The sequence below is a fragment of the Falco peregrinus genome, chromosome 5 (genome assembly GCF_023634155.1).
Source record: "Falco peregrinus isolate bFalPer1 chromosome 5, bFalPer1.pri, whole genome shotgun sequence".
Classification (NCBI taxonomy): Eukaryota; Metazoa; Chordata; class Aves; order Falconiformes; family Falconidae; genus Falco; species Falco peregrinus.
The window spans coordinates 15,281,062-15,308,125 of record NC_073725.1 but is presented as its reverse complement, the minus strand read 5'-3'; the positions used below and the strand labels follow the sequence as shown (position 1 = coordinate 15,308,125).

Here is a 27,064-nt window from a genome sequence, read left to right as displayed (position 1 = left end):
TCATCAAAGAAAGCTTCTGGGGAAGTAGTGACTGGCAGGAATAGTAAATACTTCTTTAATTATTCACACCAAGCCAAATACTTGAAGAAATGAAGAAATTAGTTAATGCAAGCCTGATTTGTGGGCAGGTAACTTAGTATTCCAAGGTCATTAGCTTTCAAAGCATTTCAAATGTCTAGCAGAGCACAACTGAAGAGTGTGCTTTACAGTTTCATAAAAAGATCACTGTATGTATGACAGATTTTTTTTTAAAGAGAGCACATCTATATTTAATATAAAGTAGGCACTTTTTTACACAAACTCCTAAAAAGCTGGCTTAAATATGTTTAGATTCTTATTTTAAAGCCTTAAGAAAAATTTCAGCAATCTGTTTTTAAACCACATGCGGAGATCCAAAAAAAATGGCAAATATACTGCAGTATATCCTGCTTTAATATCTACTGTCTACCTCTACTACACTCTGGTCTTTGACTCATACTATTCTTTTCACTTCATAAAGCCAATGCTGTTCCCAAACTCATCATCTGTATGATCAGGCTTAAGCTTCTTGTAATCGCCTCCAAATCACAAGTGAGTTTTCACTTCCTCATTTATATCAGATTACATATTGTGCCCTCATACTCCCAATCTCATCCTCTCTTACCTATCACTAGTACATATGTGGTACAGCCTTTCTGAGTTCACCCATAGATCTGGTAAAGTGTCTGCATTTAAATCCTTCTTATAATACCAATTAGTGAATGAAATGAACTTGTGTTTAATATTACCTATTTCTTCTTCTCTGGTATGTCTGTCTATGAGCTATGAGTCTCATGTGAGCAGGTAACATTGCTTATTTGAAATACACCTAACAAGTAGCAGGTGACATCACAAGTAACAAAGAATAAAATTCAAACTAAAACCTAAAAAAACTGGGCTAGGCTTCTTTTAAGACCCTATGAATGCACACATTCTGTCAAATTTCTTCAAAGTAATCTACAAGTCTCACCTCACGGTATTCAGTGATAATACAAAAACTATCTCGCTCCACAAAGCTTGCATAAAATCTGACAATGGCTGGATGACCCAATTTGGAGAGTAGCTGTGCTTCCATATTTGCTTCAACTGTTTCATTAGCCTTTAGGTCTCCAATAGAGATTTCCTTTAGGACCTTTCTAGAGGAAAAAAGAAATCTTTATATTAATAAACCCAGAAAAATGTAAGATATAAAAATCACATAATGTTCAAAATCCCATCATAATTTCTTAAAATTAAAAATAACGACATTAACCAAGTATTTGGCAACAGGAACCAATGAGGCAAACATGGGTAAGCAAAGAGACTGCATTAAAATGCAAATAAATATGCTAGGCACCATAGTGATTAAGCAACATTTTGAAACTACTACTTTGAAGTATTTTTCCCACTAATTCCCTATTGCACTGCTTTCTTTATGATGTGTTTTCAGTGGTAGGGATTAGTGCATAATAATAAACATAAATAAGAAAAAATCAAATCTAAGTGACTTCAAACCCACTCAGAGCATATGGCTCAAGATTCATACATGAAATAAGGAGCACCAAGAAACTGGTTTTGCTGCTTCTGCCAAAGTCTCTCCATGGAGGCATGAGAAAAATCACACAGAAGGTAGTATTTCTGTGACTATTTTTCTGGTGATAATATCAGGATGCCAATTCTTTTTCCAAAGATCAGCCTGCCCTTCACCTGAACACCTAAGTGAAAAGTGCAAATCTGGATTTGTGGTTGAAACCTAATTCTACTGTTTCAATGAACTCTACATTTTCTGTGCTTAACATTTGCTTTGAGAGGCCCTAAATCCTCTGAGAAAGACTGAAAAAAATAAAGGGATTTTTCATATTCTTCAACTTTAACATGTGAACATGCCATAGGACAATCTGTAGTTCAGACCTCACTCTAAACAGAATGTGGACTTGGAGAGTTTATTGTCAGCTTGTTCTGGAAAAAAGCCCTTCGTGCAGGGCACATTAAGGAAGCGTATTTTGCTGAGATCTTCCTGATGAAATGTTTTTAAAAGGCACACATCACACAAAGGCATGCCATTTCTATCTCCTTCACCAGCTGCTGAAGAATGCGTTACTGATCTATGTCTGAAGGAGCCTTTTGAGACTATTAGAGAATATAATGGTATTTTACTGAAACAAAGTGATGAATTTCCAATAACTTTTGAATACATGGAATGCCAGTTCCACACTGAAAGGTTGTCTTCACAGTGCTTTTAGTAATTTCCCTATTCAATACTACACAGTTGTAAGGTCACAGTAGGTAAATATGACAGTGATAAAACTACAGTAATTCACTTGATCTAAGGAAAAAACCCTTGATTTCTCCGTAAGAAAATTTCTTCCTAAATCTCAACCACCTGTTTCTGACTAACAACGCATGAAATTTTTATATAAACTTGCCTAATCCCCATCTGGCAGTGTGATGAAAAACACATGCCATTTAATTTGTCTGCAACTCTACAGACAAGTTTCATACCACAGAGACAGGTAACACCTACTCCAGTCTTGTCATCTCCAGTTGACATGGGGACATTACTCTTTCCTTCATATAGATCATGTCACAGAACTGACAAAACAGAATGAGTCTTTGTTAAACACCACTTAATAAAAGTTTCTGGTATACCCAAGGCAGCAATAAAAGCCTGATGTGTTAATACGTAGGGATAGCTTGTCATCTTAGTCACCCAGTGATTTTGGTGCTGTCATCAGCCATCAGACAAGACAGGTGTTTGTTTTTCTTATTTAAATTAATTCCCAGAAAAAGAAATCGGGAAAATGTATTTTTTGTAAATAAGGTATTGCTTTTCTGCTACACAATGGTAATTCATATCCAGAGTTGGAAGTCATTTGCATCTAGAAAGAAAACTTTTGTCATGCAATCTAAGATTAAGTATATATGTAGATAAGGTTTGATTTTACTGCATTTAATATAAAGAATGTAACTAGACTTCATACCTTCTACAAAGCTTTTGATACCTACACTTAAAAATTTAAAATGCATACTTAAATAACTCTCTGTTGATTAAATATTGACAAAGAAGTTATGTCAGTCTCAGAAGTCTCACAGTGAAAACAGACGAGCCTCCAGATCTGAAGCGGCTCTTTTCTGGTAACTTTAGGAGAAAAACAATGAAGCTAGAAGTCTTCAGTCAGAAATTCATCTATATAAATTAACTATACTTTTCAATACATAGAACACTTAAAGAGTGCTTAAATTCACTCTACCCCATTTTAGTGTTTACACAAGTAACTTATACCTGAACAGGGAGATAAAATGAGCAATTTCTGTGATTCACCTATTTCCTAAGAAAACTCAAATTAGACATCCCTGGTGATGCTAAATAGGCTGGTAGATCCATAACCTGATACTCTGCCTATTAAAAAAAAAAAAAAAAAGTAATCATAAGAACAAACTTTTCTTAGCTAAGCAATCCTGACAGCATTTGCCCTCTACTATGAAAATCCAGCTCTACACTTTGAAGGCGACAAAAAGTGTTTCTGTTTATACGATCCAACCTGCATTTTAAGGTTGCCTTATAATAAAGAATAAGTTATCATTGCTCGTATTTCAGCCATAGTGTATCATCTGCTGAAAACCTGCATTGAAGAGTTTAGAAGCAGAGTTAGGTAACACAAAGTATTTTAAACAAACCTTTTGAAGCATGCCACATGAACATTTATTATGGATATTGGGAATAACAGACCCTCCTGTTAAGACTTTGTCAAGACTCCATCTAAACTACACAGGTCTATCTGAAGCTTTTTTCATAAAAACCACCTCTATATTTTCTGCCATTTAGGCTCAAGTATAAAGCGGGACTTAAAAGGTCCAAAACTATTTGCATGACCTAAGAGATCATAGGTTTAGGTGGCACAGACAGAAAAACAGGTAAAACCACTAAAATGTGGATGCCCTCCAAATACCAAATTAGCAAATATACTAAAAGAGATGTACCAGTTTAAATATATTTATTATAAATTCCATTTAATTTAGAATACAGACACATAAGCGGATCACAGAATCATTTAGGTTGGAAAAGACCTTTAAGATCATCAAGTCCAACTCAAACATAATGCTGCCAAGTTCACCGCTAACCCATGTCCCTAAACTAAAGAGAAGATAAAATGTCAGTGAACACAACTAGAAAACTGTTATAGGAGTGCTAGCAGATACCTTAAATACAGAACAATAGCCTCCAGATGTTAACTGTGTGGGAAAAAAGCCCTAACCATGCAATTTAATAGTGCAAAGACACTTCGAACTTTATCTTGAACTGACTGTAACTGGAAGAGTCTTGCAGTGAATGCATTGACATCTTGGGAGTAAAAAGCGCTGGCTGTCACTATTTACATCCATCGCGGAGGAAGTTGGGTCTGGTACAGGTAACAGCATCCATCGCCTCAGGGCAGAAAAATAACACAAGCAATAAGCCCACTCCCCAAAACACAGAAAGCAGCTGCCCTGTCTCTGCAGGGCCCATGCCTTGGCAAGCTCACAGACCTTCCCTGGGAACACCTTCTAGCTCAGGGGTCCTCAAACTTTTTGGACAGGGGGCCAGTGCGCGGATGAAGTGGCAGGCAGTCATCTGCGGCTGCTTGGTTTCTCCCCCCAACCCATGGCGGGGGGTCTGTAAATACCGGGGACTGGATTGAGGACCCTGGGGGGCCGTATCCGGCCCGCGGGCTGTAGTTTGAGGACCCCTGTTCTAGCTTATCATCACCAAAACCTTGCTGGCTTGCATTGTCAGGCTTTGAAATGCAGCCAGGCCAGCACACCACATCTGAAAGTGCAGTTATGTGGAGCAAATAGGCATAAATAGAGCAAGATTTAAAACAAGAGAAAAACAATCATGAAGGTGGAATTCTCCAGGATATGGACACACAGTGGGAATCCCTTTCTGAGCTTTACTAGTGACTGACAATATGCCACAGCAGTGTTTATCTCCGTCTATTTGCACTGATCTAAAATGTTTTACAACCCGTCTGGTATTTGTTTACATTGATGACAAACTTTATTATTATATAATCTGGTTAATCGGATCAGCTGCAATTCTCAAAAGACTGCCTTTCTCAAAATGCACTGTTTACTGAGTAAACTGCAACATGAATTATTGACTAGGTACATTTGCTTGCTGGTAATGAAGTAAAAGAAATATAACTCTTTCAATGTGAGCTCTAATTAATGATGTCTTAAATTCTATTTATCAAACAGCAGAGAAGGTATGGTTCTACAAATGGGGGCCAAAATGAAGAAGAGGCGACAACCCTCATGCAGAAGTCCTGTCTGCACAACAGCTTCCACGTATTAATGGGAAATTCAGTAACAAGGACACCATGTGCCTACAGACAAGATGAAGTCACCCATGACTACCACTTCTCACAGTCAGTTGCTTTCTAGAATATTGCACAGTTGATGAGATTTGCAAGTTACAGCCAACAGAATAGTTCTAAAATCATAATTTTAGATCTGTGCTGATAACTTCCAGATTGAAAATATTACATTACTGGAATCTAATTTTTGATACATAGTCCTGCCTATCTCCAACTTAAACTGTCCTTTCTGTACAGTTTACATCTGGGTATTACAGAGTTCCTTTGATTCTGACATTCCACTATGCATATGAGGTTCTCTTCACGTAAAGTAACTTGCCTGCCATCAGGCATTATGACTCCCACACGTTTCCTTTTGTATCACATTTCAATTCAGCACATCCATCTTTTATTTGCAATTAAGATACTTCACTGATTTTATACGGCACCCTGTTGCCTGGAAACTACTTCCCTGAATTAGGTTGGTCTTCTAGTCCATTGGAATTTTCATCTAATCCTTACCCATCATACATACAGCTATCCCATTACTAATAATCTCACCAGATTCCTCTGCCTGGTGTCAGTGACTAGCTTTCCTGCAGTTTACAGCTTAGTATGAAAAAATCAAATAATCATTCTTTACATTTTATCCACTATGTTTAGAGCACCATTTTCTGCATGCTCAGATGATTAAAGACATTGATCTATCTGTTAGGGAAAGAAGGACCTGGTGAAACCATGAAATGCAAAACGTCAGCACACTAATCAGTCCTACCTAGAACAAATACTTGGTTTTAGTTAAGGAAAGAAACACTCACAGTAAATTAAGAGCACTTGGTTTCTGTGGGAAAAATCAAGATTACCACACTTCCAATGAAAAACAAATTACAAGTGCTGTTTCCTACTCCTACTTATATACGTATGTTTACTCATTAACCAAAACATTTCAAACTTCAGTGTTACTACGCAATTTCTTAAATCAAATCTTGCATTCCTTTTATCATTCCTACGGCCATTACAGATTTATTAGTTAAGACATAAACCCATTTCAATCCTATGTATTGCTGCACAACTCCTTAAATCAAATGCTGTACTTCTTTTTCCATCCCCACAAACACTATTGACTTATTAGTAAATCCGTAACACTCATGAATGACTGTTTTTTTCCTATTCTCCAGAACAGCCTATTCATGCTGTTCACAAACGTTCACAAGCATCAAGAACCAATCCCGAGTTAAACACTAAGATTTCAACTGCTGTATGAACACTGTAGTATCTGTAGACGGATTAAATATAATTTCATTTTCTGAATAAGCACTTTAAAGAATTTAACTGAGCTTAAATATCTTTGAATGGTGATAAGATTTCATAAATTTACAAGTGAAATGGATGATTCATTTCATTTCCATCAGCAAGTCACAATTATAGCACCTACAAATGTTTTTCAAGATGCCTAATTTTCAAATGCTCTAACATATGCACTAACACTGAGCAGTTCAGCTCATGATGTAAACATTTTATGGTTATTTGAAAATTAACAGTTCTTAATTAGTATCCCAAAGGAATAAAGAATATTTTTTCTGGAACATGAAAGAGAACACTGCTGAAATAAGTTAACTTCAAGGAATACAGCTTATATAATTTTCTTCTGGCATGAGAAAAATCTCATGTATACAAAGGCACATATTTCAAATTATTTTTGGTCAACTTTAGGTGCCAACACTGAGGAAAAATCAATAATTACAAAGCAAAGCAGAGTACTTGTGTTATCCTGCACAGAACTGAACAAGACATATTACTACTGCACAAAAGCATCCATGAATGTTATTTATTTAGATATTAAAATTATTTATTTTGTGTAATTCTTTGGGATCTCTTGGCTTGTCATCTACACTGATTAAAAATTACAAAATAAAAGTGGACATTGATTAATAAAGGAAGAGTTTTCCACTAAAGCCACATTTTTGAAACCTAGAATTTTTGTCCTTGACAGAAATGAAAAGATAAAACAGAACTAGATTTATAGTCTATGCATATGCTTAAGCTCTAAATCAAATACTAACTGAACTGAAGAAATTTGTGTCTACTCAGGAAAATTATAAAAAAATTGTTAGGGCGTGCAAACTAAATACCTGTAAATTTTTTAAATCTTTTTTTAGCAATGCTTTATCTCTACATGTTGCACTATCACCATCTACTGTTCATTTAACCTTTTTTCTACATCCTAGTCTTGTTTAAGAATGTAATTAAGTACCATGCTGTCACTAATCTAAATGGAATTTTAGGGAGAAATATGACAAGGACTAAACAATTTGTTTATTCTTTGTATCTTTGAAGACCTAATTCCATCAAACATTAACTCATCTAAACCAGGCATTTCTCCATTGCGATTTCATTACACACACTCAATACATTTCACTATTAACTGCTCTCTGCTAATTAATATTCCCCTTCAGATAAAAGAGATACCGTTAGAGAGCTACAGTTGGATGCAGCATTTTGTTTTCAAGCATTATAATATGATTAAACATCTCAAAATTGCAATGTTACATTTCTTCAACTTGCATCCTTAGGCTGCAGCATCTGCCAAAAAGAATTTTCCTTGTATAGAAATTAGTTTGAATTTTGAAATCAGTTTCAATTAAAAGTTTTGAAGAAAGACCCTCATATCACCTGCTTCATATACACCAGTTTACAGAAAACAGTTTTGAAGAGCAGGAGTTGAAGGGAAGCCAGGCACACTAACAATCACTATAAGAATGCATTCCATAGAAATTCAACTAAAACATTTCCTAGTATAAAATTTACTTGGTTCTTTCCTGAATGTAAATATATTGGTAAGCAGAACTATGTTCCTTTCAATGTTGCAAGGATATTTGTGTCAACAGTATTGTCCCTTCAGTGGAACTAATTCCCATAAGTAATTTAAATACTAATTGCTGCAACTTTAATGAAAAAACTCACTCTTCCTACATGTCTCTTTCCAGCAAGCATCTTCTGCAATGTTTATTTCTGATATACAATGTATTATCTATGGTACAAAAAAAGGCGGGGGAGGAGAGAAAGAGATAAAAGCATAGTTCGTACCTTTACAAAAGCATATTACTAAGTAGTCTACAATCAAAAGCAAAGGGAATCAAGAAATGCTGAGGAAATTAATTGTGTATAACATCTATTGTTAGATAACAATCTTTTAATACTTTCCAGCCCTCCTGAGTATGATACTGTGGTCTTAGAAATCAGTGAAACAGGTGAATTAAAAAATGAAGGAACTACCCAGCAACACTGAAAAGTTATTTTAGATCACATGAAGGGCAAACCATGCATGTAAGAGAAACAGTGAACTAGGAATTACATTTACTACTGTGTCACATAAGCACAACCAAAAAAACAGAAAAGAAGGAAAAATACACTGACTGCCGAGCAAATCCAGAATTTATTTCACTCACTGCAGCAGTTTTCTCATTACAATGTACTGAACACAACAAAGAGCTGGAGGCTTGTTCTGCATGGAAGAAATGACAACATCCTTGATGCAAATTTAAGAGAAAACACCTTGCCAATAAGGGTAAACTGCAACAAGATACAATAGACAGGCATATTCAAATGTTGCAAAAACACTGTATCTTTAAGGCAGGTGGTCACAGTTCAACCTGAAGTAATAATACTATACCTCTCAACTTTCCTACTAAAGCTAGCTTACAAATGCATAAACCCTAAATCTCAGTTTCAACAAAACGAATGAGACAGAAGTGATCTCAAGGCATTTGCTTAATTACAAAATCATTAAATACTGTCTCTGCTGTGCATCTCAAAGAACCAGTAATTCACCAACAACGCCTTAAGCACAATTCTCTGCCTGATGTTGGAAATGCTACTTGTAAACAATTTGATAAACAGTGAACTCAACCACCAGCACCACTCAGTGCCCATACACAAGATCAGAACATGGCAGGTGCTACAGCACTGAGCCTGTGGGGGACGAAATTTGGAGTAAACCCAAGTAGTATTTTCTTTATGGAACACTGCCTCCCACTCACATAAATTAAGGGCATAGTTAGAATGCACCTCAGTCAAATGGGCAAATCCCACTGAAAGAAGAGTAGGCTACTTAGTTAAAAAAGTGTAAAAATAAGAAAAAAAGAAAACCAAATATCAATACCACCAAAACTCATACAGATGACAGCAGATGCAAACGTTGCATCAGACATTGCTGCAGAGGATTTTCAGAGGCACCTGTGTTACACAAGCTGAGCAAAGAGCCCAAGTATGTTCTGAGTATTCACCCTTCAATGGCAAAGAAGCCACAGAATACCAGGTTTTATACTTTTTGAGAAGGAAGGGAACTAGAAATTTTAACAAAGAAATTGCTTGCCCAAAGGCCTCCAGCATGGCTGTCACTTTAAATTGCCAAATCTGTCACCAGCATGAGCAGTGTGAAAACTCACATCTGTGCTCCAATGTCAAGCTATCCTGCAGCCCCCACTAGAGATTTATCTGGCACAGGGACTTTCAATACTTTCTTATGTTGAGCTCTAAATAAATTGTTCCAGCACGAGATGGTCATTTCTTGGATTCCTCTGTGTCATAACTATCAATTCTGTTGTTCTATCAGCTTTAGCAGAACATCCTTCTGCAGAGATGCATGTATGCGTCTGTTTCCGTAGCTTTGTGGTAGCTGTGTAAAAGCATAGCTTTACTGGAGAGAGGAATGCAGAGCTGTAATGGTAGCTCCTGCCTTCTCTACCTGTGTTGTACTTTGGCATTGACAAATTCCCACTGCAAGAGAGGTCTGCAGATCTCCAGGGGCCAAAAGCCAGGAGGAATCCTATAGAGCAATTGCCGGGCTGCAGGAAAAGCTGGGCACTGACAGGGATGCAGAAGGCAGGGAGTAAAGCACCTTCCCATACAGTCTTCAGTGAGAACTGCTTTGAATGAGTCAGGGTTAGCAAACTGGTCCCTGAACCTGTATTGGTCTGCACTAAAAACTATCCGAAACAATTGTGGCCACAGCTGCAACTGTCTACCAAAACTGAAACAAAAACATTTACAGTTCAGTGGAATTTCCAGGTGTCCTCTTCAACTAAGCCACAAGAGCATCAGCCATGGCTACAGAGATTTCAGCAAGGACTTTGACACTTGGCTGCATCTTGACTCCTGCAGCATTGTTCACAGAATATGAAAGTCATGCTTAGCCACTCAACTGGAAAGCTCATGAAGGCTAACTCTTCAAACTGCTCTAGCTAAATCAGCAAGACCTCTCTGTCAGTTATTCTTATTTGGGGCCAAGAATGACTGCACACCGTAGTAACGGTGGCAGCTCAGCTGATACATGGTCGTCTGAGCCTTACAGGAAGATGCAGAGGCACACTTGACTGAACCAAGCAAAAGATGGTTCACTAGGAAAAGCTTATTTAAAAATAAGCAGCAACCAGGAAGGTCCTATAGGAAATGCACCTTTGTTCAGTTTCCAAGGTGATCATGAATATCTGTTCACAAACCTAAAATGACCCGATGGATTCTAGTTTAAATTTCTAGTTTTTATTATTAAATGAGGGAGAAGAAAAAAGGAAAGCAGCGTAATTAGATGAACGTGCAGATAACAACTGGCAGGGAGTAATTTTTACTGGTTTAATCAATTCAATATCAAATGACCATTCCCATAGAATACCTTCAGAGAAGCAAGCAGGCACCAAACACAGGGACTGACAACACAGCAATCTGCTGATGGTCACTTGGATATTCCTAAGTTACAAAACTCTTCCAGCTTTAGATTTTATTTCATTTGTTATAAGAAGTCATAAATAATTGAAAGTCACATGATAAATTATTCAGCTAAGTGCACAGTTTCCAAGGAGTCATAGCATGAGTCTGGATTAATGGTATAATGCAAGTCAGATGCAGAGGCTGAGCTGACGCCCCACAATTACCACACACAGGAGCAGTCCAGGGAGTTTGGCGCTTCTCAGCGTGTGCTTTCCACCATAGGGACATGTAAGTACCTTGTGAATATTTATGAACTAGAAGTCCCTATTGCCTACTGTGTACTTCAGCTGCTTGCCCATGCATGGTTATGAATTAGTGAAACTTAACCTAGAGCTTCACCTGGCACAATTGATCGGGATATTCATTATCTATACGTGATAGCACTGTCCTTCAAGACTACTGCTGAATGTACATCTCTGCTATAACAGGCTTTGACTCTAACCATAATTGCCTGTTATAATTTAACCAATAAGCTACTCAGGGGGACTAGGATAGAAGTGACTGCAGGAATATTACTGTTTGCTGTAAAGATACTGGTACAATCCTGCTACTTTATACAAACCAAGTTTCTAATTATTTTGGGTAGGTCTAGGTCCATGATGTCCAGAAACAGAAGCAAACTCCTCAAAAATTGAGACAGACTTTTGCAAAAACATATGCAAGTCAAGGATCTGGGGGGAAAAAACCAAACACCTGCAGATGTCCTGCATTTTGAAGGTGATTTGTAAATTTTCTCTGAATGTACCAATAAATTAAAAGCTATACTGACACAATTTACAAAAATTCATATAAACTATTTTCTAGACACAATATTGAAATGCCTTCCTTTTCTTTGTCATTAGAGATTGCATTTGAGCAGACCATTGAGATGGTAGAGTTTTATAAAACAGTACCGGCTTGATAACTACTGAGCTGCTGATACTTTGCCAACAAAATTGGCATTGTATTCATACATGGGCGTACCTTGAATTTCCTATCAAATAAGATCTAATAAGCTTCAAAGCATTTACATATGATGTTAGTAAAGAACTGAGGGTAGGTATTAAATACCAAGTACATTGGAAAGGTGCAGAAGAATTTGTAGTGTAATTGTTCCACCAGCATTTCCAATTTTTTCCAATTTTCCTTAGTTTAGAGCCTTGTCTACCAAGCAAAAACAATCTATCTAGCAATCACTACTCATCTTAGGGAGCTACCATCCAGTTTCGAACAAATCCGTCAGAAGGGTAGCAATTTCATGGATCTTAAGATGACTTTAATGATCTAGGCAGGAAGCACAAGAGCCTTAGTGGGCCCTGGATCTCAAAAGTTACACATTGTTTGACCTGCCAAGCGGCTAGTGTATGAATATCAATCATAGAATCATTTAGGTTGGAAAAGACCTTAAGATCATTGAGTCCAACCATTAACCCAACACTCTGCTCAGGAACCACCATGGCTTGACCTGTTTCTCTTGCAACCACTAATTAGGGAATATGGAAGGAAAATATAAATATTGGGGGGATACAAGAGGGAAGGGAGAAGCTGGAGCTACTAAAAAAAAACAAAACAGGGGACATCCCAGAAACAGGAATGTTGTCATAACATGTGTGGTGAAAAGGTAGGGTTTCTTGTGGTAGATTAAGGGAACAGAGGATGTAAATCTACAGGAAACTAGGCTTCCTTCCTGACATGCACAGAACAGTTTGTTTCCAAACTACAGAACTGAAACCTATGATATTAGGCTCTAGAAGAGGATCGAGCACCTACAATGTCATTAGAAGTTCTGCTAACATTTAGCGAGATCAAGATATCAAGGAATGATTTCTGAAGTAGTGGCCCTTTATTTTCGACAGCCTAGCTACATGAACCCAGGCAAACTCTTTAACCTTCCTGTTTATTGCCCATTTGCAAATTGGATAGTAATACTTCACAGCTCTGAGAAGTGCTTTCAGGTCTCAGAATAGTAAAGGTGCTAAATGCATGCAAAGAGTCATTCTTAATAGACAGTATCCCACGGTGGGCATACATGAGTCTAGAAGAGTGACAGAGTAGCACTGTTTATCCTTTGCTAGTTGCTAGTAACATTAAATTATACAAACATAAAGGGGGGGGGGCGGGGAGGAGGGACACTTAGATCTAACTTCATGAATGGTGCAAATTTACAAAAGACAAATAGGAAAATTAACAAAACCACATTAAGTAGTAGTTTTTACCCAAATTAAAGCTACCATTTTTTCCTCTGAAAAGAGTGAAACCCAGAGCCTTTTAGAGGCTTAAAATTTGTGGAACTCCACTAATGGCAACTAGTGATATGCATCCCCACCTACTGTGCCTAAATTCAGTTCAAACTCTGGAAAAGATTAAAAACCACAGCAAATACTTGCAGGTGTATCCAATCTTTTTTGGAATCCAATTACCTATCAGGTAAATCAGTTTTCGTTTTGAAATAAAGACTTGCCAGAACTTGTTTTAGAGACCACTAGAATGGAAAACAGTGTCAACATCATGCAATTCAATCTCAGTTTTAGTGAATGTACAGTACCTGGCTCAAAACAGGATTTGCAAACATCTGACAGGGAAAATATCAAATAATTCATAAACCAAGCCATTCTGCGTAACGGGAACTAAGAGGCTTGCATTCATACAAATATGTCTCTTGTGTTTAGCTGACTTTAGGGCTTATGATAAAAATTGTGACCATAGTTTCTTTCAAAACTGGGGGAAACTGATGATCCCTCTACTGTGTTGATTGTCTATGACATGAGAAACTTCTTTCATGGTGAACAGCCTCCCAGGTTCTGACTTTTCTCTTTATGAGGGCATTTGTTTTGTTCTCTGCTGTTTGTTTCCACAAAAGTTGCAGGAACTTCTATCTCTGAGACCTTTAACTGTCTGTCATGCCTGGTGAGAAGGCGATGGCGTAACTTTCTATACAAACATAGAAGACAAAAGTCACCTTCCCTAGCTTTAAACCTAAAATCAAGAACTTGCACTTTTCTTTTTAGGAAATTATTATGAAATTCAGAAAAGTCATTCATCGCATGTCTGCACAAAGCTGGTATCTCAGAATAAAGTAAGTGTGATCCTTAAGTCTAACAACCAGTCTGAAATAACCCCAATCTCACTCCAGAATACTAATCACTGGTTTGGCTTTCTCTGACCACTGTGGATAATATACTTTGGGAAAACATAAACCACAAGCAATACAAGCAGAGAAGCTACTGCTCAGTAAACTTAAGTGTGAGCAGAGCCTATGAAAGCATATTTAAGACTATACAATGACTTGCAACTATTATTTTCTAAAGGAAAACAGAGTCCACTGACACAAGAAGACTTGCTGTATAATAGGGATTTTCCTAACTTAGCCTTTTAGGTATACAGCTATGTCTGTAACTGACAGCTGTTTACAGCAGTACATAATTTTCTAGTTGAGACAAGGTAGAATGCGAAATTAAAAATGTTTTCAGAGACAGCTAATAAAAAAAGAAGGCAAAATTGTAGAAATCACACAGGACTATGAGCATAAATTACCAGGAAATGCAATTTACAAAAAATACAAATGAGGAAGTTAAAACAACAGGCAAGAAATGTGTCGTACAGTCAACACTTAAGAGGGACTTAAAGTAAGAAACTTACATATGCTACTATATTTGTAGTACTTCATAACCTTATTATTTATAGACTATGCAACTCCACCATATCACACTGGATGTTTCTGATCTAGTATGATCTCAGAAAGTCAGTATCCAGATCCCATCCATGCACAGGACTGGAGATCTGCATGAAGCTGGCACGTACTTCTAAGAGAGGCAGGTATTGCTGGCCTGAGCAGCAGTATGTGAGTTTTATGTAAAGTAAGTCTGCCAACTTGAGGCATGCCCCAAATAATCTTTCTCCCTCTCAGCTGAAGCAGTTTTGTGCACAACACTTCACTCACCACAGACAAGATCCTTGAGAGGTAACAAAGTACAAGGCATGCCCAAAAGCTATTTCTAAAAACATGCAAAAGCTTTGCTGAACATACATTACATTACATTAAATGATAAGCATTGTCTCTGCATTAACTCATTCTGTAGACATTGCACTAGTGGAAAATTGAAAAAGGTATCCCCAAACAGCTTCTGTGCCAATATCTAAGATGCCACCCTTCTTGGGAATGTTCCACAAGCACAAGAAAGTATTTTCTGATTTGAAAGTAGTGTTAAGAATGTGACTTCTAATATATTTTTCCACCTTGAGAAACAGTATTTTTAAATAGCCTACACTCTAGCTCAATATGCTACCTGAGCTTTCACGTTCACCTGGACCAGTATTTTTGTCGTCTATTAGAATGTAAGTGATAGAAAGTTGGAGGAATCTACTTGAAAATCTGCATTTGAGGCACAGAAGAAATGAGTAACTCTGATACACAAGTACCCCCTAGTGATGAAAGAATGAACTACAGTATTACACTACCACTTCGCTTTGTTCAATATCGTCGTAGTCACAAAGAGATTGATAAAAAAATAACCCGCCATTTGATACTCAGCGTCTGTCCTGAAGCTGGCAGAGGACATACTCAGCCTCATCCCTAACAAAACACAGGCATTCAATGCTGCAGGCAGTGAATGTTTGTTCAAAACACAGTCACTCTGAACTAACATTCGGAAAAAAAATTCTTAAGGAAAAAAATAGATATAGTAACTACTTAAGGGCAAAGCACGCATTCCTTGTTTGGCAGCTTGTGCTACAGCAGCAAATGTGTGAAGACACACATTTCACTATACTTTTAACATTCTAAGAATGAGTTTAAAATAGCTGAATTCTGAAGGGTTTTATAAGTCTGGTAGTTCCTGCCACCCTATTTGCATGATAAATTATTTAACTTAAAAAGAAAATGAAAAATATTTTCTACTGGTTTTAATGAAAGCTTTCATTAAAGAACATTATTGCAGAAAACCATACCTAAGGCCAAGAGAGATCCAGAAGTCTTACAAGCCCGCTGGAAAAAGCTAAAAGCATAGTAGCCTCTAACTCTAATCCAAGGAGCTGAGAAACTGTAAATGGCGCAGAAGGAAAACAAGTGAAATAACTATGCCTTGGCTGCACATTTATTGAAGCAATATTGCCAAGAATGCATTGTCATAAATAGCAAGAGTGAGGCACAAATGAATCAGAAAAAACTCTTTTATCATATAGTGCTCATTAATGTACTCATCAATACGGACCAATAGACCCCCATATTTAAAGAAAGGATGTATTTCTGGCTGAAAAGCACACTGATTAGATGTTTGAGACTTTAAACAAAAAGCCTCACAAATTTTATGGGATAAAACCAAAAATATTCACATCTAAATTTCACTTGGTTTCAAACTGATAGACAAACACAGTTCTAACACAACAGCAAGTCCAGCTAGTAATGCATTTCCCAGGCACTCAACTTTAAACTCACATACAGAAATGTGAACACCCTGAAAGTGTTCTTTTGTCTTTGTGGCTTCAGAATCCTAAAAGGTTTATCAACCAAACTGACAAGACCTGTCCAAATTCAGGCAGGCTAAAAAAAATAATAAAATAATCGAGATTTGCTGACAATGAAAAAAAAGTGCTCTCAGTTAGGCATACAGTAAATGGAAAGGTGTTTACTGAAATTTCTGTAAATATTCCTTCTCAGGTTTCATTTAGACAACTGAATTATCAAAAAATAGAACACCAACATAGAACAGTTTCTTTTGAGACCCCTCCAACAATCTGTGTCCTTACAATGACACAGAATTGATTCCTGAAAACTTCCAATTATGCGTTATCAAAAAACTTATCTACAGTAAAAAAATCAGAAATTATCAGAAGCGAAGAAAGAAGTCCATTAAAATACACTCAAATTCTGACATTTTCACGCTCCCTTTCAATGTTCCATGCTTTAATGAGCACGTGTAACTGAATGAAGCATTATAGAGCTAGATATTGCAGTAGCTGGACTTGATTAGAGTAATGATTCTAGTCTAATTTTTTTTTTCCACACGTAAAACAAAAACATGATGTTCATGAAGATGGGTAAGTATGGGATGGAAGACAAATGCCAGCACTTTAGTAGAGTGTTCTGAAGAAAGAGCTTCAAGAACTGAGTTTATTTATGAAATACCACATTATGAAAAGACTGCAAAAATAAACTACACAATACTACTACACACATATATATTGACATAATTGTTAAATGGTACCTTGTAAATTATAAAGCTTTAAGCCTTTAACAAACAATTTTGCTACAAAGAGCAGCAGCAAATTTGTGAAACCTAACATATATCTTTGTCCTGCTTCTTGTCAGGACAATGATAAAATTTACCTTGGTTCTGAGCAAATACAAGGGTCTTTTCCAGGAGAGATTCAGCCATAATGCTGAGTCAGCATAAAACCTGCTCCTATCCTGTGTCTAAAGTTAAGGCTGCAATGTTAACATCAGAGATGAGACACACATACAAAGAAAACAACCACAATACAAGAAATATGTTCCAGACATTTTTATATCAAGTATGTGAAGGGTTTACTTACAATTCTTCTCCTTGTTTTGCTTTTCTTTCAGAAACCAGATACACATTTCCAAAGCTTCCATCGCCAAGTTTCCTCCAAATAGTGTATCGTCATGCAATTGTAGTGTCTGAGCAAACAGAATTAAATCTGGCAGCGACATGCTTATCAGTTTCTTGAAATTTCAGCATTTCTCTGTGTAACAGAAACTACAGAAATTTCTCTCAAATGCAGCTTCCGGATCCTTTTACTCTTCCATGGACACCCACAGGAAACACTTTTAAAAGAGAAAAAAAAATTATTTGTCAATGTATTAGCCCTATTAAGTCCCTATGAAATGACCATTTAATTCTATGGCAGTGCCTATGGTGCTCAGCTTGCAGCAAAACACAGATTAAGTGGAATCATTAGTTGCTAAGTTGATTAGTCTGCTAAGTTGCAGACTTGATAAAGAAACTCCATATAATGTAGATGTGACATAATCAGCCTTCCTCTAAATGGACCTTAATTTAATTCACTGAAATGACAACACAGGGCAAATAAAATGCAGGTGCTTATACATTAATTTATTTAAAAGTTCAAGTGCTTTTTGCAAGGACACCAATACCTGTATTTTACTTGGCAGTTCCCCTAGATATAGCACTCTTCCTCACCACCTGTTTTTATAACCAACTTGGTACCTGGCACCAGAAATAGCTGTGTTTCAGAATACAAGTTTCATGACTTTTGTATAGAGTAGACATAATCTCCACCTGTAGTTTGAATTCACTCCTATCAATAACTGCAAAGCTGTTATCTCTACTCTTTCGTTTGCCCCTCAGATTTCACCATGTGTTTCAGTGCTGACCTTACAGCTTCTGTGTGATTCACTACTAGTACCTTCTGCAAATCAGAGCTTCATGGCCACCCAGAAGTCTACAAGACTTCCAGTAAAATCCAATTCTTCCAAAAGTTCTTCATTTTTTTTCACTGTAATAACTTGCTTGAGCCACATTTCTAACAATTTAGCTTTGACTTGAAATTCTTGTCTAACAGAGTCCTAATTCTGCAAACATAGGGACTGCAAAGGCAAATCTCTGGTGTTTCTATGGTTTTCAATAACTGAACGTGAGTTTACTATAGCTTTGTTTACGCAAACTTCCTCATTCCCAAAGATAAAGGGTGTTCAACTGCACATAATAAAACAATATTGCTTTCATTACCTTGCCTCTATAAAACACTGCCTGCATGATTTGTGCTTGAGGATCCTTTGGAACAAATACAGATGTTGCAAGATCCCACATTCAGCGTGACCAATACTACTATCAGCACTGCCCGCTGCAGTGCAGTGCTCCCACACTGGGTTTGTTCACCATAGTATTTTAATGTCAATGCAAGTACATCAAAATAGGGTGGGGGTGGGTGGGTTTGGAAGAGAAAAGACAAATTGGTTAATTTTAAAAGCTAACTGCTGGGTCCAAGTTGCTGTCTTCACTTCCGAACAAATGCAGAGCTTAAATGAAGATTACAGATTTGCATCTTACAACAGTGTGTGTGCAAGAACCTATTTTAATATTCATCTGCTGAGCTACTATCACACTGTATCAAGAAGCTTGACATTGCAGTGTCACTATATTATGAAAAACACAGCCAAATTTTAATTATTACAAGCCATCTTAACAATGATACAAATCCTGTATGTTTCTAATCAAAAGCACTCCTGAGATTCTTTCTGTATTCCCTTTCAGACAGCAAGTGACAAAAATTTTGAAATGCAAATGCTAAGCAAATAATGTCAGCTAGAAGATTACTTCTTCTGTAACTCTGAATTTGTCTGAAAAGGCAAAAATGGATCATGTTGAGGAGGAGGGGAGAGGAGTAAGATTAACTCTATAAAAATATTACTTTGCCAGTTCTGGAAAAGTTTATGTATTTTTAATATTTTTCATTTACTATCCTATTCTCCTAGGAATTTGCTCTTTTACAGACGCCTTTATAAACTCCAAAACAGAATAGCTTTGAAACACGTAACCTTTAAAAATAACTACATTTACAAAAACTGATGAACTATCTATTCCTTTTTTCTGGAGAACTGTCCCTTAACACTGCTCACTTTCAATTTTTTTTACTTACTTAGGCCCTAGGAGTATATTACAATCCTTTACACCACAATATCACACTTGACATCAAGTAGCCCATTGAGTGTAATGGCTGTACTTTATTTCCAGCCCTGCCTCTCACCCTCTACTCTGTTTCAATTTCCCTCTGTATATAGTAATGACTGTCATATAACTTTGGGAAATACTTTTGATATATACTGCTGAACAGTGTTCTAAGGCAGGGGTTGTTGACTGCCGTTGTGATGTCACAGGCACATTTTAATGGCACAGAGACATAGATCGCTGAGCCACTGCATTTGAAAGAAATACCCTATGAGTCATTAGACTTTAGAGCCTGACTCAACCGTAAGTCTGATTCTTTGGGAAGCATATGAATGGGGCAGCCTCTCCTACCTCACTCAAACCTTTAGCCTAACCTTTGGTGTATTTTTTTACCCACATCCATTTTCTCCCACTGAACAGGTATTTCCCAAAGAGCAGTACATCAGTTGCTTCAATAAAGTTCAGAAGAACTAGAGATAACTCAAAGAAATCAACTTTCCATCCGCTTTTCCTCAAAAATCCCAGCATGCTCTATCCAGTAGCACTCTGGTAAACAGTTAACATTCTTCATTTCCGCCTTGGACCAAACCCCATTCCAGAGTCTGGCGGACTGCAGATGCCATACTAATGCAACTACATCATCTGGATCACTTTTTTTATTTTCCCTTCTTCCTTGGCTAGAGTTCAATCTCCTTCCTGTTTGTTTTTTTTTTGTTGTTGTTGTTGCAAGCTAAAGCAAAGTTGTTGTTTAGGGTTTCATAGTTCCACCTACACATGCTAAATGCACAGCACCTCCACTTCTTCCTCTGACCTTCCTTTGCTTATGTAAGAAATATATGGGGTTTAGTTTTCTTTACATAATCTTCAGGTTTCTTTAGCAACAGCGAAGAGATAACACTTCCTGACTTCAAGATAAACCCTTCTTTGCCAATAAAGGCCATTTTCCAATTCTATCAGGTTTTCTTTTTATTCCTTAAGAACCCCTATGCTACATAAATATTTGTTGCCCCTCACCCCTTGCAACACAAATTCCAGAGTTTTTATATTTAAACTCTAAATATCCTCGGTATTTACTACCTTGATTTTTTTTCCTGCCAATGACTTCAGGCTAGTCATAATTTTTTTTTATTTTTTTTGGGGGGGGGAAATATTTATTCGGTTTTTTCTTTCATTTTAAAAAAACCCAACTCCTGAACGCTGGTGCCATTATAATTTTCTGCAACATCATTATAAACCTAGCCAAGTCTAAAGTAACATCACCTCACTTGGCTCAGTTTACTCCTCCCAGAGAAAGGATAACTAAAAAGATTTTATTAGTAGCGTCGGTAGCAAAGAAGCTTGATTGCAGATGATGGTAAAACAAGGTCAAATTGATAGCTGGGACTATCAGAGAGGCTAATTAATTTTCTCCCTGACGCACACTCAGGGCGCCGCGATCCCCTCACGCTCCGAGCGACCGGGGCACGCGCGCACCTTCCCCTTTGCGCCACCCCCGGTACGAAGTGTCCCCGCTTCCCCGACCAGATACCCCCACACAGACGGGAGAGAGCGCCATGCCTTCCCCCACTCCGCCTCCCTCAGCCCTCCGGGGAAGGCGGTGCTCCCCAGAACCCCTCAGGATTCGCCACCAGGTACACGACCTCCCCCACAAGTTTCCTGCCCTTCCAGGGCCCGGCCCCCGGACAGCCGCCATGGCCGCCGGACGGCGGGGCTACGGTCCCTCAGGGTCCTCCGGCTCCCCTCAGGACGGCCTGAGGCTAGGCGCTGCCAGCCCGAGGCAAAAAGAGGGAGCGGCCCCAGCCTCCTACCTCGCCCGGCCTCGGGAGCCAACCCGGCCGGCGCGGTTAGGCTGCCCGCCCCGGCCCGTCGGCCGGGCCCGTGTTTGCGGCCCCGTCGCTAGGAGACGCCGCGCACGCGTACTGAGAGCCGGTGGGCGGGAAGAGGAAGAGGCGCCCTGATCGGAGCACGCAGCCCGTCGCTCCTAGCACGGCTGCCGGCGGCGTGGCGCTGTTGCTGGGGAGGTGGGTGGCCGCCGCCGCCATGGGCATCCAGGGGCTGACGGGCTTCGTGGAGGAGCGCGGGGCGTTCTTCACCGAGCTGCGGGTGAGGGACACCAAGCTGGTCATCGACGGGAGCAGCCTCTACCACCGGCTGTGCTTCGCCTCCGCCGTCGACTTCCGCCGTGGCGGCGATTACGGCCTCTTCGCGGCGGCCGTGCGCGATTTCTTCGGCAGCCTGCGGGCCTGCAGCGTCGCCCCCTTCGTGGTGCTGGACGGCGGGCGCGGCGCCGACGACAGGAAGCTGCCCACGCTGCGGGGCCGCGCCACCGAGCGGCTGCGGGCGGCTCACGGCCTCTCCCGCGGCGACGGCGGCTGCCTGGTGCCGCTGCTGACCCGGGAGGCCTTCGTGCAGGCGCTAGGCCGGCTCGGCGTACCCTTCCTGCAGTGCTTCGCCGAGGCCGACCGGGAGATCGCCGGCCTGGCCAACCGCTGGGGCTGCCCCGTCCTCTCCCTCGACAGCGACTTCTGCGTCTTCGACCTGGCGGCCGGGTACTGCCCCCTCAACCACTTCCAGTGGCAGAGCGTGTGCGCGGGAGAGGGGGCGCAGGGCTGCTACGTGCCCGCGCGCTGCTTTTCCGTGGAGAAGTTCTGCAGGCACTTCGGACCCCTGGACAGACGCCTGCTCCCGCTCTTTGCCGTCATGAACGGCAACGACTACATCGATGTGGCAGCGCTCGAGGGGTTCTTCAGCAAAGTGCGCTTGCCTAGGGGCTGCGCGTCGGGAAGGGGGGGGGAAGCACCTCCGCCTGCAGGGGCTTCTGCACTGGCTGTCGCAGTTCGCTGAGCCCACCGAGGCTGTGGACGGTGTGCTGAAATACCTTAAGAAGCACCAGAGAGAAGAAATAAGGGAGCTTCTGTGCGCTTCAGTGGAGGATTATATGCCGTCTGACGTGAAGCTTGAGGAATTTTTCCAGAATGGAAAGTACGAATGTGAAGCTGCCCAGAAAGCAGGCGTACCGCGGTGGGTACTTGATGCTTTGGCAAAAGGTAAGCTGGCCCCATTCATCAGCGATGCCCTGATCCTAAGAAGTATCTTCCTCCACGTTCAGGTGGAGAACATGCAGAGACCTAGCGCACACAGCACAGCTTTGCCCATTCGACAAGTTATCTATGGACTGCTTCTGAAAGTAGCTCAAAATGCCAAAGCCGCTTCTCCAAGTAAGCAGACCAACGAGCTGCCAGTTGTATGTGAATTTGACAGACTCCAAAAGACACTTAAAAAAACATTTGTTCAAGCAGCAAGCCTACCCACAGATTTTAGTGATGATCATTTTACTTTGGACAAGTTAATGGAGGTAAATGGTTGTTACAACAGGTCACAGTTAACAATGTTTCACACATGACAAAAAATACTTGGGAGTCGTGTTTGCCAACTGGTTGTTCCTAACGTGATGCCTGAACTAGGCCACCTCAGTAACTACTTCATGGGTACCTACAGGGCTTTAGGTACCCACAGCTTGGCCTGCGGTATTTCAGAAGCTACATAGATTATGCCTTTATCTTCTTCCCTTTCTGCCTCCCCCCACCCCCAAGTGGGCCAAGACAAATTATACAATAAGTTGGCTGTGTGTATATGTAGTATTGCCTAAATTTTCCATTCTAAGCCCTTCTCATACCTATGAATTCTGTTACACTAATACTTGCTTTTGTAACTATAGGAAGGAACTCAGTTTCCTGACATTTAGACGAGTATAGTTTACCACTACAAAAGTTAATTTATATTTGATCAAGCTGTGGATGTTTCAGAGCAATGCTTTAAAACGGAATCAGACCCATGCTTCTTTGCTAAAAATTACTGTTATTTCATGTATGAATCTTGCAGCTGTCCAGCAATTTTACCTGCCACGAGTATGCATCCTGCTAACGTGGACCCCTGCTGCTTGCCAGACGCAACAGCACCTGAAAAACAGCTTGTAATCAAAGGGATGTTGTACTAGGTTAGTTCCAGTCACCATTAGCAATTCTGTATTTAAATTCTAATGATTAAGACTGTAACTTTTGCTGTGAACAGAAAGTAATTTCCCATTCACGGGTTGCATAACCTGAAGTTTTGTATGCAGTAATTTCTGAAACATTTGGAAATAGAATCTGTGTCTTTTAATACTGCATATTTAAGCCACATGCTCTATGCATCTGGCATTCAGATCGGCTGTTAACATGTCTCTGTGTGTGGGCTGTGCTGCTGTGTTTTCATTACTTGCTGGTGGCTATTTCATATATAAGAACGAAGTCTTATCACTACTACAACCATTAAACACTATAGATAGCTATGGATCCGAAGGCCTACATATGGGTTATTTTACACAAGTTATTGTTACAGGCCTTTTAAATGAGTAACGTGCAAAGACTTAAGAGTTAGAAAAATCATGTTTGGGGATTTTAAGAAACATTAACAACTTACTTCTTGAGCCTTGGTATGTATGCTGCTGCTTTAATGAATTTGAGCTTCTGCTATTACAACTTTTCATACTAAAGGCAGGGGAATTGCCAGTTCAGCAGAAGGTTATAAGAAGGGTTATTCTGCATTTAAAGTGCTCTAGCCAAAACTGGTATCAGGTTGTCTTCTACTGTGGGGATGTCTGCCTAAGAATAGGCAAAACCGTCCTAAGCCTGTTGTGATTCTGCTGCATGCATGAAGTTGTGGATCAGGTTTATAACACCACTTTTTAGAAGTTAAATAGCACAACAAACAGGGAACATGTACTAGGAATTAATATGTTGCAGGTGAAGACTACAGGATTTCATTGTGATTACAGGTAAGGGTGTTTTAAACGCATCAAGAACAGGTCTCACCCTTGCATTTCACAAAGCAAAGGTAACTTCTAAGAGGCACAAAATGAAGTTTTTTTCATATATATTTGCCATACTAAAGTACTTTTACTGCATTATGGTTACAAGATTGTCCAAGTAAAGTTTTACGTAGAAGTCACCTGATTTGAAGACAACTCCGAAGCCTCTTAAAATCTAACCTCAGGCAATTGAAAAAACTACTTTTATCCTTCTACCTAACATTTAACCATGTAGTTTTTAAAGCTTAAGTAGCATTTAAAAATATTTCCTGTTCAGAATATCGACGAAACTTAATTTTTTGTTGAAAACCTGAAGTAGTAGCTAGTTTAAACACAAGCTTATTTGCCTTTTGGAAACTGCTCACAGCAAATAAAATCTTGCCTTTATTTTCCATTCCAATTTAATTTGTTTTCAGGTACCCATGTCATGCCGTCAGATGCTTTTGCTGGAGACTCTAGGAGTGAAAATGAGTTTCATAGAATCTATCCCCAGTCACTTACAACTCCCTGTTGCTGTAACATGTTACTGGATTTGTTGTTCAGAACCAAAAGTTAATTTGCATCAATTAAAGGCTTTACTCCTAATGATAGTATCTGGAGAACTGCACAGGATAACAAGTGATCCAGGTAGGTCTCCAAAGAATACAATTTTAAGTGTTCAGCTACTATGAAAATCTATACCATAATTAGTTTTTCCTCGTTTGTGGCAAGTTGTCAAAATTCAGATGAATTAGCACTGATATACACTATATCCTGAAGCATCACACCCTTTCTGTTAGTACAGAGGAACAGTGCTAGTCATCAATTTAACACATTTTATATAGTTAAAACAGTACTTTGACATCTTGTAAAACATCGATTTGCCTTCATAAATGCTTACTTTAGGATTAAAAGATTAATTTTGATATAAAAATTAATAAGGTTAACATACTCATGCATCAAAATATAATAACTGTTACTGATGCATTCTGATGTTTTTCTCATGAGTTTTTCTAGAATTATCTGTACTTAAAACTGAGTTGCACTGGCACCCCTTATCTGCCTGTGCATTGCAAGAATTTGAAAGGACTAAATTATCAGGAAATTGTTTCAGTAATATTTCTACCTATTACAGTCATGGTGGCATTTCCTCTAGCAGTCCTTCATTTGATGACAAAGATAAAGTTTGCCAGGGTTATACAGTTTCTTTAGGTTCTAGTTTATAGAAACTGGACTTTCATGGTTGCCACCTGCTATCCCAAGTGGGTGGGAGTAGAATGGAAATCTTGTTTAGAACTGATCTGTTCACAGAATAGCGTAGCAAATTACCTAACAAATACAATTCCCGATTTCACAATTTTATATTCTTGTGGATATTCATACTTGAATGTTTACAGAATTTTACATCTTGAAAGTTCAGCTTGAGACATTTGAAAACATTACTAATGCTTCCTGAAATGGAACTGGAAGTTTGAAGACCCTGTAGACTGTAGATACCTTTTCTGCTGTTCACAGCAGAACATTTATTCGCATGTCATTTTTTGTTTCTAACCTAGATCCCACAGTTTTACATGCTGAAGTTGACAGTATTGCATATAATGAATTTCTAAAATGGAAGGAAAAGAAATTGCAAAATAAAGACTTTGATTTAGATGCTGCACACAGTTTTTGCCAATGGCAGTGCTGTCTTCAGATGGGACTGTATCTCAACCAGCTACTTGGCACTCCTCTCTCTGAGCCAGACCTGAGTAGGTAAGGATGTTCCAGAGATCCACTCTCCACACAAGCCCGTGATAGAATGTGTTCACATGTTGGTTTATATGTGTCAAACTCCTTTGGCCAATTTTACTGTACTTGAACTCCTGTCTTTAAAGATACTGATTGGAAAAAAAATACTGAGTAGAATAGGTATCCCATAGGAACCTACTATTGGATGCTGTCTGTAGTCAGACATGTTTTTTCATGAAGCAGCATGCTTCTGTACCTGTCTTGCTGAGGTATGATTCAAAGTGAGGATTCTCTCCTTCCTTTGAGCAGGCTTTACAGTGGGACCCTTGTGCACAGACTGTATCAAGAGCTTAAATCAGCACCTGCAGTGGAAAATCTGTTCAGTTTCTCTCAAAAAATGACTTGGCTTTATCAGATTTTGTTAAATACAGTGAAGTCAGCTGTACCTCCAGACTGCTTTCAGAAGATGACCAAGACAAAATCTGAGTCCTGCAAAAAGAAGAAAGCATCTAATAAGAAAAAAAAGCCTATCAGGTGTGCTATACCAGAAACTCAGCATTTATGCAATGTTAATAGGTTTGCATCACTTGGAGTGGATGAGTGAAAGTATTATTTCTGGAATAACTTAATGCCATGCAGATGGAAGAAAAATTGTATTAAAATACGTGACTGTATGGGAATCACATAAGTAGCTGATTCAGTCTTTACCAGCAATTCTTGCTGCAGGGAATTTTATTTCCTTTTTTCTAACAACATTCTTATAAAGGAGGTGCTGTATAAAA

The 27,064-nt window shown here is 39.0% G+C and overlaps 2 protein-coding genes across 2 annotated transcripts in view; one reads left to right on the top strand and one right to left on the bottom strand.

The window, feature by feature from the left end:
- NEK11 (NIMA related kinase 11) overlaps positions 1-21,617 on the bottom strand; it is an 83,916-nt gene extending 62,299 nt beyond the window's left edge. The window contains 3 exon segments of the mRNA XM_055803698.1: positions 989-1,154; positions 17,610-17,862; positions 21,535-21,617. Of these exon segments, the coding sequence (XP_055659673.1) occupies positions 989-1,154; positions 17,610-17,776 (333 nt within the window). The 5' untranslated portion in view covers positions 17,777-17,862; positions 21,535-21,617.
- Positions 21,618-21,661: 44 nt separating this feature from the next.
- ASTE1 (asteroid homolog 1) lies at positions 21,662-27,064 on the top strand. Its single transcript, XM_013303069.3, is given in 5 exon segments — positions 21,662-22,516; positions 22,518-23,081; positions 24,992-25,202; positions 26,111-26,306; positions 26,592-27,064. Coding segments are annotated over 5 exon segments (2,016 nt in total). The 5' UTR covers positions 21,662-21,766; the 3' UTR covers positions 26,887-27,064.